Genomic DNA, 13872 nt, shown 5'->3' on the forward strand with positions numbered 1-13872 from the left:
GCACTAAAGTACGCTCTAGCAATAGTGTGAAGATCATCAGAGGTGTAATTTTTTTATCTGCTGCATGTGCAATACTTTCCATGAAGAGTCTTCAGAAAAAGCAGCATCTCACCGGTTCTGACTGCTAATCCTTCTGTGGAAGACATATGGTTATGTGTTTTTTCTGAAAGGTTCTGTTCTCCACTGTCTCACACACACCAATAATCAGAAATTATCATTCACACACAGATAGGAATGTTGAACATTTATAATGAAAAGTGATGCAGTTGTACTTCTTTAAAAATTAAAGATGTGGCATACATTTTGAGAGTGGAATAATGGAGACTCCCTACCCCAACTATCATCTCTGTTCAAGACCATTGGGATTCAGAATATTAAGAGCAGAGCAACTGGGCGTAACAGCCTACGTTCAACATCTGTCATGCTGGAGTCCATTAGTGTTCAATTGCATCCCATTGTTTTTGGATTATTCAACCCCATTTCATTGTCATTGCTTCTGCTACAGATTAATCAGCTGTTTACAGCTACACCAAGTTTTGGAGTCATAATGAAAACAATTGAGCTATAGTTCTAAATAAATATACAGTATTCAGTCTCTAATGAAAAAAGTTACTAATTTATGAATGCTGGTAACAATTTAATTAAGTTTGAAACCAATACAGATAATAAATCATTGTGTGGCAGTTGTTTTTTTTTTTCCTTTTGTGTATATCATAAAATGATCATATGGTATTTCCTTGTAAGTTTATGTAGATAATGGTTTTAATAATACAAATACAGTAAAACAAAGATGTTTGGTTATGAGATGTGGATGTAAGTGCGCTGGCTTCTCTATCATGACAATTGGTAGCAGAAATACTGCCAACAAGCAGATGTATTTTCTTCACATCTTCTTTTATTCTCTTTACCTAACTAGGGATATTACTAAAAAGACACTTTAGAAATATTCACTTAAAATACACACATATACTCTAATATGGTGAATTCAAAAGGATAGGTCTCAGACTATTTGTATGCTTACATTTTTTTGTGTATGTCTGTGTCACAACCTATCAAAATATTTTACAATCATTATTAGATAAATCCATAGCTACATTGTAACTGTTTAAATATATTTTAAATTATTTTAATGACAGTGGATTTGCTGACATGCAAATACATAATCCAAATTTTTCTCAAGATACTGCTCTCTCTGCAATGTTATGTACTTTACACAGTACTAAAATTGTGAGTCCTGAAAGGTTTCTAATAATTTCAGTCTGCTTGTTTTGGTACCATATAGTGCAAAACTATAATATTCTCAGCCATATACCATTAAACTAATTCTCCTCTTTTTCATTAGAACAGGGGTTTTTTTACTACCCTTAATACTATCTAACCAGAATTTTTATGTTTTAATGTACAAATACTACAATGCACAGAGATTTTTTTTTCCTGAGTTGCAACAGATTATCCATTGAAAGGATCTTTTGCTTAACTGCCCAGAGTCTTGTGGGGCCAGACAGACACTGCTCCAGATGGCAAGTTGTTAGGGCAGGACAGAATGGCTTTAGAAGACTTCTCAACAGATGAAGGCTGTAATGTTCAGATTTTACTGTTTGGTGGTTTTTTTTTTTTTCCCTGTAGTTCCCAGGGTGGGAAGGTACTGGGATGGAAGCAGAATGCCGCCCGCCCACCTGCTACCACCTGTTTAGCTTTTGCAGTTTCTATAAAGCCTCATCTTCTCTGTAAGACACAATCATTGCTTGCCGGAAGGAGTCAAGACAGGAGCGATTTCAGTTACCAAGTTATGTCTTCAGATCGCAACAGTTCATAATTTCCAAATATTCTCCTAAACTGAATCAGAACTTATTTCATCTGAAGTGGTTATTTGGAATTGATGTGTTTTTAATCCTTCAAGATCCTTTTTGGATTAAATGGACTGTTTTATTCAGTAATATACATTTTGAGAATGGAGATTTCATTACTTTCTACCTCTCTGAGTTTAAAGAAATTAAAAGAATGAAAGCAGAAGACATTAGAAACTCTTTATTCTTTCTTAAGCAATAAGAAGCAATATTTAGACATTTCCAGAAGAACCAGAAGCCTTTCTTTTTTTCTTTTTTTTCTTTTTTTTTTTTTTAATGCTAAGAAAAATAACCATTGATATCTGGAAACAGATTTAAGAGGTACGCAGGCTACTCACATGAGTGCTTTACCTACCACTTTTTAGATACCTAATTTTTAAAAAGTAGTCTGTGTGTGTGTGAAGCTGAAGCTGCATTGAATATGAAAACCTGTAAATCCAGTCATTTGGATTCGGGCGTAGAACCCAACATCCAGTGCAGAAGTGGAGCAGGCTGTGTTGTGAAGTGCAGTTCTGAAAGGATGGAGAATGCTGCAAAGAGAAGACTGGCTGCCAATGCCAGGGAGAGAAGACGGATGCAAGGACTGAACACAGCCTTTGATCGTTTGAGAAAGGTGGTTCCACAGTGGGGTCAAGATAAGAAGCTGTCCAAGTATGAGACCCTGCAGATGGCTTTGAGTTATATCATGGCTCTTACTAGAATACTTGCCGAAGCAGAAAGATACAGTACTGAAAGAGAATGGATCGGGCTGCACTGTGAACACTTCCACCCGGAGAGCTACCACCATTACACAGGACAGAAAATGGCCATGGACGCTGATCCTTATGCACAACGAATATTCAGTTATCACCCTGAACACTTTCAAATAGCTAATTAGAACTTTTAGCAAACTAAGACTATGCAGCAGGCCAGATGTGTAATTTAATAATTAGTAAGAGCTAATCTGCTTGAATAAGGTAATATTTGCATTATAATAGCTTATTATTGTTTGCATCTTATAGTAATTGGACTAAATAAATTTGCTTTGAGAACTTTAAATCAATATGCATTTCAGAAGATTAAACTTATTTAATGCTGGTGGAAAGCATACTTTTAATTTGAAATCTTTCTGACAGTTGCTTCCTAGTTCATCTAGTTAATTTGATTCTTTTATTTAATAAGTTTTAACTGTGGTGAATCATGACATTATTTTCTACAGATCATGGGCCAAATTGACCCATGATGTACCTGAATGGAATAACACCAGAAATTAACTTCATTCCATTTACTTTATTTTTGTGTCAGCATTGAAGTTATTCTCTGTGGTTTGTTTTCACATAAATGGCTACCATGGAAAAAGTTTTATAATGTATTGGAGTTCTAGTCCTCAGAGAACTGGCTTTCTTAAACTTTGTAAGTTTGATGTATGGGTTCCAAGGTTGTGTAGGTTTGCTTTAATTCAATTTACGATGTCTCTTGTATGCTCAAAAAAGAGCTAATTTAAAGTCTTGGAAGGAATGTTTTTCTTTTCAGTGGCTGTAAAAGTGTATGTGATTATATATCAGAAACAAGAATGCTTAAGTGAAAATAATTTAAACTTCTAGATTTTTGTACACTTTAATGTTTGGATTTTATTTTATAATTTTCTGTTGTCTGGAAACAATAACAGATTTTGTATATCATCAATAAAGTGTTTTCTATGATACATCCTCACCAACTACCTGGAATTCATACTCTAGGAATTACTTATATTTGGCTTTCCCAGATGTTACACTACTTTGCACCATCCTGGCAGTTTAATGTGCAGAAGAATCAACTGGCATGTGATGCTTCTTCCCAGTTCGAGAAAGAAGTGTGTTTTACGTATCTCTGAAAATAGCCTTTAAAAAGAAGAGTTTGGTAAAAAATCATAGAGATTCTTGCAAAGCATTTGAGTTCTTTTCAGCCCCAGTGATCCCCTGAATTGCCTTTTGTTTGTTTGCTTATTTCACCTGTGGAGGATGGAAGGATCTGGGTAGAAAAGGCAGAAGAGGAAAGGAGATTGGGAAGTACAACAATGAGTAGGGGCAGGACAGCTGGAGAAGCAGATGTGTTCCTAGCAGGATACAGAGTCCGTGAAGGTTTGAGTACTGATGTGTGTTTTGACGGCAGCAGACCTTGAAGCTGAGGGTACTTCTGCTGGTGCTGCTGGGGGGAGTTTCCAGAAACAAGCCCTTGCCAGCGTTCAGTGTGAGGGAGAAGGAGAACAGGAGCTGCTGCCCTGGAACAGCTGTTGTGGGTTTCCAGCAGGGAAGGCTGGCGGGTTCCCTGCTGGCTGCTGCCATATCTTGTATTTTAGAATTCTTTCAAATGAAAAATGAATAGCTTTGATAGGAGTCATTGTCAACAGTTAAGCACCTTTCAGTGCAAAACAAAAGCATCAATAGGAACTAAGCCCTGTTTTGAGGGAGAGGGACTCTGCTGCAGGAACAGTTGCTTACAAAGACCTGACGTTACTGTCTTCTCTCCAAGCCCTTAATGACATTTTGCCCTTGCTTACTGTCCTGCAAACTTGTACCTTTCCTGAGGCAGGAGCTGGGCTGATCCTGACATGAAAGCTGCTGGGACAGACTTTCAGTCTAGGTTAAATACATACAGAAGAGGCACTGTATATTCTGAGCAGTTCTCTCCTTTAAACACTGTCATTCAGGAATGTTTTTAATGTGTATTTTAGCCTCTCTAAAGGTGTTAATTATTAAAGTGTGGTCTTTTTCTTCTTATGAATTACATTAGGTCTTTATTGGCAAACAGAAAGTTGGTTCAGTCTTTTGGGAATATGAAGTCAGGTTACCAATTTCTTTGTGGAACTTTATATGGAGAGAATAGACTTAATCGTTGTCCATCATATAGCCAAGTTAATTCTGTTCTAATATTGCTCATAATTAAATGACAAATTTATGTATGTAATAACAATCAACATAATCCTTAAATAATTAAATGTTGTGCCATCTTACACTAATTTATTACCTGGAAACTTTAAGCAGACATTGTCTCACCTGCGTTGCTAGCACAATAGTGGGTTTTCCATCCTGAAATGGGATAATGATGCAAATAAATAACACATTTATATGATGTGGAAAACTCTGCTTAGTGAAAGACAGCCTTCTAAACCTTTGGTGGGAAGAGGAATACAATGTAAAAGTAGAAATGCTAGAGTAGTGTGCAAGAAGAGTACTGATGTGTTTCTGCACTACTGACATATAATTTCATTTTGTGGGACATAACATTGCTGTTTATATGTATTTTATGTAAAAGTACTTAACATCCATTTCTTTTCCAATTTTGTTTCTTCCATTCAGCATTGTAATTTACTGTCTACTGCATATGATGATAAATATAATTATAAAAATAATGGATTAATATGCAATGAGTGATTAAATGATAGTAAGATCATATAAAGAGGAGCAAGCCAACACAAAGCACAAAGTATCTGTGATCATGTTACGAAAAATTATGAAGAATTGAAACTGAATTCCTAAAAAGCCCTTTAGTGCAGTAGATAGCTTGTGAACACTTTGTAAATCAGGTCATTGCATCAGTCTCTGCTCTTGAACAATACGATAACATTATGATCCCCATTCTCTTAAATCTGCTTGTGCTAGCGGGAGGCAAATGTTTTTTGATCTCTTTATCTATTGCTAATAATTAGTAATGTTACTTGTGTAAACATGATGATTTTATATAATGCTGTCATAGTTTCGTTTCTTGCAAAGTGCAGTGTTGGGCTGCAAGTTGGGATTTCCCATTTCCTATAGCACTGAAGGCAGCAGAGTAAATTCTTTGTATAGACTGCTGTCTGTCTACTGATGGTCTGTTAAAGCTTTTTGGGAAGTTAACTGGGGTGAGGGGGAGTTTAATCATTAAAAATTCTTTCTGAAGGCAATCTGAAGGTCAGGTATTATGCATGCTGCTTTGGATTTCTCAAACTCAACAACTCTTCAGGAAGTCATTGGTTTCTTTTCATAGCTTTCCTTTACAAATAGTTTAGTGACACTTTGTGAAATGTAAACTGGACTGTTTAACTTGGATTTGGCTATTGCACCCCAATATTAGTTCTACGGTGGCTGTTTGATGCGTGTCAAGTAATGGCTCTGATCTTTCTTTTGTACAGGACTTTGCTAGTATGGGCATTTGAAGTAAACTCTCCTTAAATAATTATTGCTTCCAGTGGGCCTCCAAATGAAGCAAAAGCTTAGGTGCTCAGAGCTAGTTGTGTTCTTAATGACTGAGTTTTGGCTGCTCATAAATTGTTGTCCCGCTGAACAGCAGTGCAAACCTGAAATACTTCTGTTTGTAATATTAGTACATTGTAATTCTAGAATGACATAATTGTGAAAATATTGGTGATGAGAAATGCTTGCTTCATAAAATGTTTGTTGTATGCAACATGCATACATGTTTCACTGTTGAAATTCAGCATGACATTCTAATGATCTGTTTGTGTTACGTTAACCTTTATTCTTCTAAAAGGTTCCGACTGCCGGGTTTCTCTTTGAAGTAGCTGTAGATACTCTGCTTCTATGATTCTTTGAATCTTGTTACCACGTTTGGACAAGGTGACCAGAGTTATTTTTGCACTCAGAACTGGAGTGACATTTTAACTGGAGTGACTTTTCAGTGGTTGAGAGCAGAACTAGGGTCGCACGTTCCCAATATGTATGTCAGTAATGAAAAGTCAGTGGTTTCTTCCTGTCTTACTATTGAGGTCATCAGTGGATATGTATTCACGTCTTACAGCTTTAACTCACTCCAATTTTTTAGGCCTCTATTTTCCATTTATAAGGCATTAGGGCACAGTCCATCTTGTACTATACACACATACAGAGCAAAGCTTAGCTCTTGACTGGAATTCCTAAATGATGTTGTAGCAGAAATTCTGAAAAGTGAAAATGTTGCTAAACTTATAGTCTTGTAAAGTCAGTGACATTACAGCTTCTTCATATGGGGAAGCATGAGTATCATTAGTTTTTTTTAATATTTAGCTAAGTTTACTCTATCTTGTTAAGCAGAACTTCCCTGGTGGAAGTCCCTACTGTGACGTGTCAGTTTGGGTTTTCCAAAATAAGCTTTTGCCTTAAGGTGGGTACCTGTACACTCAGGTTTCCAGCTAGTTGGGCTAAGCAATATGGATGCTGTTTTCTGTATTTTAGGACTAAAATTTATCTAGATTTTACAAATTCAATAAGCATTTACAGAACAGCTTATTTTTGTTCTAAATATGTTCGACTCTTCTCCCTCTACAAAATATCCAGAGAAATAAACAATTGCACAGAGAATAAAGACGTGTTTATTTATTGAAGAAGCAGTTCAGTGTTTCCTCTACACAGATATCTTGTAACAAATATTGATTTCACCTGATACTTGGACGCTTAAAAAAATGTGTTATGTTTTTAAGCTTAATTACATTTTAAGAAAACGTGGCTTTAAAAAACCCAAAGCAACCCTGTGTATAATATTTAAATGTATTTTCTACCAAAGAGTATGTTTTAATATTGTCTCCTGTTTTTTCCTTATTTGTAATTCAGTTTTCATTTGCACAGAAATTAGCATGCAAAATATATCTTACACAAAATTTATTTTAAATGTCTTCATATGTAACTGCAAGGAATAAGAAGTTCATTTTTGAATTATTTCCTGCAGCCTGGGGTGCATAGTAGGTTGTGTTTGGTTTTTTTCCAGAATTTCATAATGTCTTCAGTAGTTTTCCATTTCTTTACAAGACCGTGTTGCCTGCTACTAATGGGTTGTATGATCCTAAAGGATGGTCACTTTCTGAACAGAATTTCTCACTGATATAAATGGAGAACTCCCGTTAAATTCACAGTACATATGGTCCAAGATTTCTTTGGATATTGCAATATATGTTTCTTTGTATCTGTGGTGGGCTTGGAAGTATAAAGGCATTAGTAAAAGCAGCTCGTGTTGGTCAGAGGAAATAATAAAAAGTGTGGTAGCTGCTTTAGCTCGTGGACCTGTAGCTTAGACAAAATGGTCTTAAGAACATTGTCTCTGACCTAGCAGGCACAGAAGCACATAGAAATCAAGCCAGGTAGGAATGGAGAAGCATGGTTACATGGGAAAGCAAAATCAGTACCAGGAAATGTAATGGAGTGCATCTTTTTTTTTTTTTGCCCTGTTCTCTTCTGTATCTGAGCTATAAAATCAAGCTTCCTTCAAGTGTTGGATTTTATCTGCTGCTCATTTACAATTAATTGCAAAGTCTACTAACAGACCCTTAGGCAATATGCTAAATCATTCTAGTTGAAGACTGTATGGAGAGAGTGAAAATCAGTGTGATTTGTGTATTTGACTTACCCTCATTCAATTTTCACTTGTTCAACTGCTGGATTACACAGCTAAGGGTTGAAAAAATGAGTCCTGTGTAGCAGGTCTCCTGTGTCCTGCTGCACAGAGAAGCTTCTGGGAGTGTTGGCCTGGAGCCCACAAACAGGTATTGCAGGGGAGTGTGTGGGGTGGGCAAGCAATGGTGTAGACAGATTCTGCATGAATATTTGAGACACACTGGAGTTCAGCTATGGCAGTCTTTGAGTAGAAGTGTAAGCTTTGGAGACTAATTTGCCAACATTCTGAGAATTTGGTAAATCTGTTGACCTTTCAAACGTGCAAGTTGCCCTATAGACTCCTTGGCTTCTGCTCTGGTACCCCTGAAAAAACTTGTTCTTTCAAATGCTGATGAAGGGGCTGAGGTTATTAGAAAAAAGAAAGCATAATTTAAAACCAAAGCAAATTACTAGTAAGAATTGTTTAAAAAAGCAACTGTATTTCACAACTACCTGCTAGAAGCATGGCTAGTGTATAACTTGAGAGTTCTTTATGATTTTCTTCTAAATAATGTCTGATTCCATTAATCAGCTGTCACAACAAACTTCTGAGGAAACCTCTGGTCTTGTTGCACAGTTTCACAATTATTCGGACACGTGAAGGATACACTGTTGTATGCAACTCTGAAGCATTTATTTAAGTTTAAGGGAGACAAAGGGAAATACATTACTGAACAGGCAGGTGTTTGTTTTTTCCTTTCATACGCACTTAAAATAAACCTTTAAACTGACATTAACATTTTTCTTCACAGTGAGAATGACTGGATCAAAAAAATAAAAAATATCAACTTTAATGAAGAAAAAAAAATAAAATAGAATTTTAAGGCTCAAAGTTAGCATCCTTGTATTGGAAACAGTAAGGCAATTAACAGTGAATCACTTCTCCAAGATTTAACAGTTAAAATATGTAATTAGGTCTTGCTGGTCATTTTGTATGAAGACACTTTCCAGAAACGCTTATAAATCTGGTAGCATTGAGAACATAGTACTTAAAGGAATCCTTATTCCAGTTCTGTTGCTTTGATGTACCTGTGATTGCTGTAAACAGTTGGGCTTGGCAATTGTTTACACATTAAGATAAAGACTGCAGACTTGGCTTTTTGTATTTGAAGTATGTGCTCTCATCTTCGCCTCACATGAGCAGACATGAGGCATTCAGAAGTTATGTCCCACCTTTTGCATGGAAGCACAGGAACTCAACACAGCTGCTTTATAAGGCAAGGCCAATGGTCTCAATGCAAACTGCTATGTGATGCTGCTGAGGACTGGCTTTGCACCAAGCTGGCACAAAATTTTAAAGGTAAGAGAATACTTTTGCTTTCTAGAATTGCAATATAGAAGTTGTCACTTCTGCTGTGTGTCTGTTTGATTGTATACAAAACCAGGACTAGAAGGAAACAGGAAAATAAACCTACAAAATTCTGAATCAGAAAACACTGAGATTACAAAACTGGGCATTTCTGTATCTCACTGATCAGTGTTATGCTCCACATTGTGGTGATTTAATGGACTTTTGGAAGATAATAGCTAAGACTGACTTCAGTGGAAGTTCTAACATTGATTTTTGTTGCTGCAGTAGCCCACCCTGAATAAGAGAATGAAACACCACGTTAGTGTGAAGTCAAATCGGTTATTGAATTAGACAAAAACAATGAACAGCCAAGCTGTTCAGGAAGGGAGCACAGTTGCATAGTCTCTAGTGCATCTGGACACAGCCTGATTAGATAGTGCCATCCTTCATAGGACGTGAACTCAAACAGCATCACATATTTTGTGACAACTCAGTGTGGTCTCCATGGCTTACACAAGCCTTTTTCCTTTGACTTTTCCATCAGTTAACAACCCAAACTTAATTTTTCTTTTTTCTAGCAGGTCTTCTTTGTGATAAGCACATCAATACCACTGATTAACAGCATTTACATTAATTCACATAAGCTTCCTTTATGTAGTCATTTTATAGGCTCAGTATATGCAGAAATGTCCTATAGCAGTTAATGAGCAAAATGTAGTGACTACAAACCATTTGGGATCAGATTCTGGTTTTGTTTATATCAAAGGCACTGAAAGTAATTGAAATTACTGACTTCCTTATTATGTATGGAGATATGATAGGTAAAGTTTTGATCCTTTCACTAGTAAATACTCTCAAGGAAAGAATGTTCACATTCAGCGGACAGATTATGGTGATCCACTCTCCATAGGCTACCTCTTAGTGAGACTTCTGGGGCCTTTTCTTGAGTGACTGAGGATTAATCCTTCTTACACAATTTTTTGCCAAGTCTTTCAGCATGTCTTCTTGTCTTCCCACTTCTAAAGAACTGAATGTGCATTTTAAAAAACATTGTACTGCTTCACCCTCCACTTGTCGGTTCCGGTTACAATGATGTAAGTTTGGAGACATTTCACTGAAATAATGGAGAATAGGTTGAAGAGATATAGTTTACAAATTTTCTCTGTGCACTTTGTCTTCTAAACTGTACTGAGTTTTTGGGTGTGTTGTCTGATGTAAAATGTTAGAACCGCTATTACTGTCAATAATATTAACAAGTATGATTCCAGCACTGGTAACCAGGTATTTACTAATAGTATGTACCAGCATTCTTTTCTTCTAAACTATGTAAAGGACTCTGGGAAGACCAGGGCTGTAGATGGGAGTAGAATCTGATCTTTTGTGTCTTAATTTCCTCACAACAGCACTGGATTAAATAAGCAAATTCCAATAACGTTCATTGAATGATTTCCCCAAGAGTAGTTACTAATATGGAAAACTTTATATTTTGTGTTGCCCAAATCTGACTCAGTCTAGGTTTAGTTTTGGAATCCCTTAGCCATTCTAAAAAGAAGTGAGGAGTGAGGATAAGATGAGCAATACTTTTTCTATCCTGGAAAATGAGACCCACGATATGTCTTAAATCGGGCACCACATAACTGAAGTCACTTGAATCAGTGCATCACTCTTAACAGCTATTAGTTTTAATTTGCTTGTGAGGGAGGAGGTACAACATAGGCAACAACTAGTATTTCTGCTTTCCCACTGAAGTACCTGCACCTTCTTTTGTATCTCAGGATAAGAATGTATTTTAGCTTCTTGGTCTGTTCAGTCTGGGGTGAATCACCAGAGATTTCTAATAAAAGCATGAAAGTTATAATAATAGTTTTGTTTTATGGTCTACACTCAGATGGGAAGTGCAACAATACAAGAAATTCACTTCCTCCAAACAGTTAGAGACAAAATAAGCTGTACTTGTAGGAAACACAATGAAATGCTGTCTCTTTCTCAGTCTCTAGCTGTATCCAGTATCCTTTTGCTCTTAAGATAACTCCTCATTGTTTTCTTTGCATATGTGATTTTTTAAAGTTACATGGAAAAATCCAAATAAGGTCTATAATGAAAGTGTCTGTTAATTGTTCTTTTAATCTCTGTGACTTTGATCAGAATTGGGTTGCATTCTCCAGCCATGTTGAAAGCACAGTAAGAACGAACTGCTTGAAAACAATGTCCAAAGAAGAATGATAGCAATTATTTAAAGATGCAGGAAATCAGCTTAGATATTCACAGATCCTAAACGCTGGGGTGTATTAGTACAACTGTATAGATGCTAAATATATTTAAATCAATCAAAAACTCTTGTTACTTAACACCTTCTGTTGCACTTTCATTTAATTGCCTTTTTTATTAGTACTATTAGTCACAGTAGTTTTTTTAGCTCTTTGCACCTAACTGTTGCTTAACTTCATAACTTTTGTATATTAACAGAATTTTCTCTGTCTTTATAATAGATCCTACACTTTTGATTATGTCCTAAATGATGGTGAAAATTTAAATTCCAACAGATAATTCCTTTTCAGTTAGTTAAAAAATGAGCTAGATAGTAGATGTACTTTTAGTCACGTTAAACATTAAGAAAAAGAGACTACTATTTAAAAATGGTGAAGTTACAAGCTTGATATAATCTGTTTTTAAAGGCAGAGCATCACTATCATTGTCAAGAAAAAGATACGAAGCACATCTGGAGAACAGTTTCAGCTATGGGCTTTGGAGAACATGCTTCAGACAACAGGAATTTTGTTTTCCTATGTTAGTATCCAATGCACGTGCCCTGTACCTTACTTTATGAATCCTTACACCATGAGTACACAGTTCATGGAGTACACACACACACAAATATAAATATATAGGGTATACAGCTATACCTACATGAAACGCTATATTTATCTAGTCTCAAGTTCAAAAATTCAAAGATTATCTGACATGATAATATATAAAAATGAGTTACATCTTTTTGCTTCAGCTTGTGCTTTGTGATTATCTGGCATGTTTTTTTAGAATTACATTCAAAGTCATGTTGTTTACCCTCATTCAGGATTGTTGTTATTGTAAAATCAGTGGTTTCACTGGCAGTATTCCAGCTAAACACCACCAACCCTTAATATGGCTTGCTACAGTACAGTAGCTTCAATTCAAGCAGTAGAAGTGGTATTGGCATTTAAGTGCTTAAAACTATGTTTACTATGTAATTCTTAGCAAACTACACAGTACTGAATTTATTGCACAACACTCCATACCACAATTATCCTGCAGTAAAATAATATGCAAAAGTCTGGTATGATATGTTACTTGCAACATTTGCAGCAGTAGTACACTTAATTACAAACAAGTTGCTTGTAAACCTTGGGCATCTTGACTTGTACCTCTTTTTTTTTTTTAATTATTTCACAGTTCTAGTATCTCTGCAGGTGTAACTGGAACAATTGTTAGTTTGTTTTTCAAAGTTCTTCACTCTCCACCACCTTTTGGGGTGAGGATGAAAACAGCATAGGGCTTTCAGTAGTTGTGAAGGCAGAAAACATGTCGAGTCCTTGACCACTGGGGTTTGCATACCAGCTGCCACCAGGTCGAAGCTTTATTGGTTGTGGAATTTGATGGTGCCACTGAGCTGAAGCAACGAAAAGAATAGGCTGTATAAACCTCTAATTAAGTTAACAATGAAACAACAGAAATCAATGCATGCAACAGAAAAGTTGCTTCCAGCATCCGAAGAGAGCACAGTGGTGTTTTTGACTGTTTTAGGGTCTGTTCCTTCAAAAATCATGATTTACATAGTTTATAGGTTGAGTATTTTTATTGAAGTTTACAGATGGAATTCCGTCCCTATTCAATGCAATGGCAATGATTACACCAATTTCACTAGGTCCAAAATTCAATGATTTAATCTTTGGAGCCTTCTCCAAAGCTCTTGCAATCAAAACCACACCGTAGCCTCATCTAAGTGTTCCTGCTCCAGCAGGGGGATTGGACTGGATGATCTTTTGAGGTCCCTTCCAATCCCAAACATTCTGTGATTCTGTGATAGCATGAACAGAGATGAGTAAACTGGACATGGCTTTAATTTTTTACTACTCCATCCTCTGGGGGACTTTTCTTCCTGATTTTTTTTTTTTTTTGGTAGTATTTAAATTCGAAGGAATAATATAAGGACTTTTTAAAAAAGAAGTGATTATAAAGAAAAATTACTTCTGTCACTCCCTTTGATGTATAAGACTTGCAGAGTCTTTAGAAAATATGGTTGGAATCAGGAAGCATTTCTTACTTCCCATCATTTTCCTGCTTGTACCTTGAATCCTTTATATGAAAATTTAATTTATGTCTTGCAAGAATTAGATAC

The 13872-nt window shown here is 36.1% G+C and overlaps 2 protein-coding genes across 2 annotated transcripts in view; one reads left to right on the forward strand and one right to left on the reverse strand.

The window, feature by feature from the left end:
- Positions 1-2268: 2268 nt before the first annotated feature.
- On the forward strand, positions 2269-2724 carry ATOH7 (atonal bHLH transcription factor 7; the record flags this gene model as incomplete). Its single annotated transcript, XM_080347720.1, has 1 exon — positions 2269-2724. The coding sequence occupies one exon, from the start codon at positions 2269-2271 to the stop codon at positions 2722-2724; it is 456 nt and encodes a 151-aa protein (XP_080203846.1).
- A 10249-nt stretch (positions 2725-12973) lies between these two features.
- MYPN (myopalladin) overlaps positions 12974-13872 on the reverse strand; it is a gene marked incomplete at both ends in the record, with an annotated part of 46059 nt that continues 45160 nt past the window's right edge. Inside the window, 1 exon segment of the mRNA XM_080347482.1 lies at positions 12974-13143. Within this exon segment, the coding sequence (XP_080203608.1) occupies positions 12974-13143 (170 nt within the window).

The sequence above is a fragment of the Nesoenas mayeri genome (genome assembly GCF_963082525.1).
Source record: "Nesoenas mayeri genome assembly, chromosome: 7".
NCBI lineage: Eukaryota > Metazoa > Chordata > Aves > Columbiformes > Columbidae > Nesoenas > Nesoenas mayeri.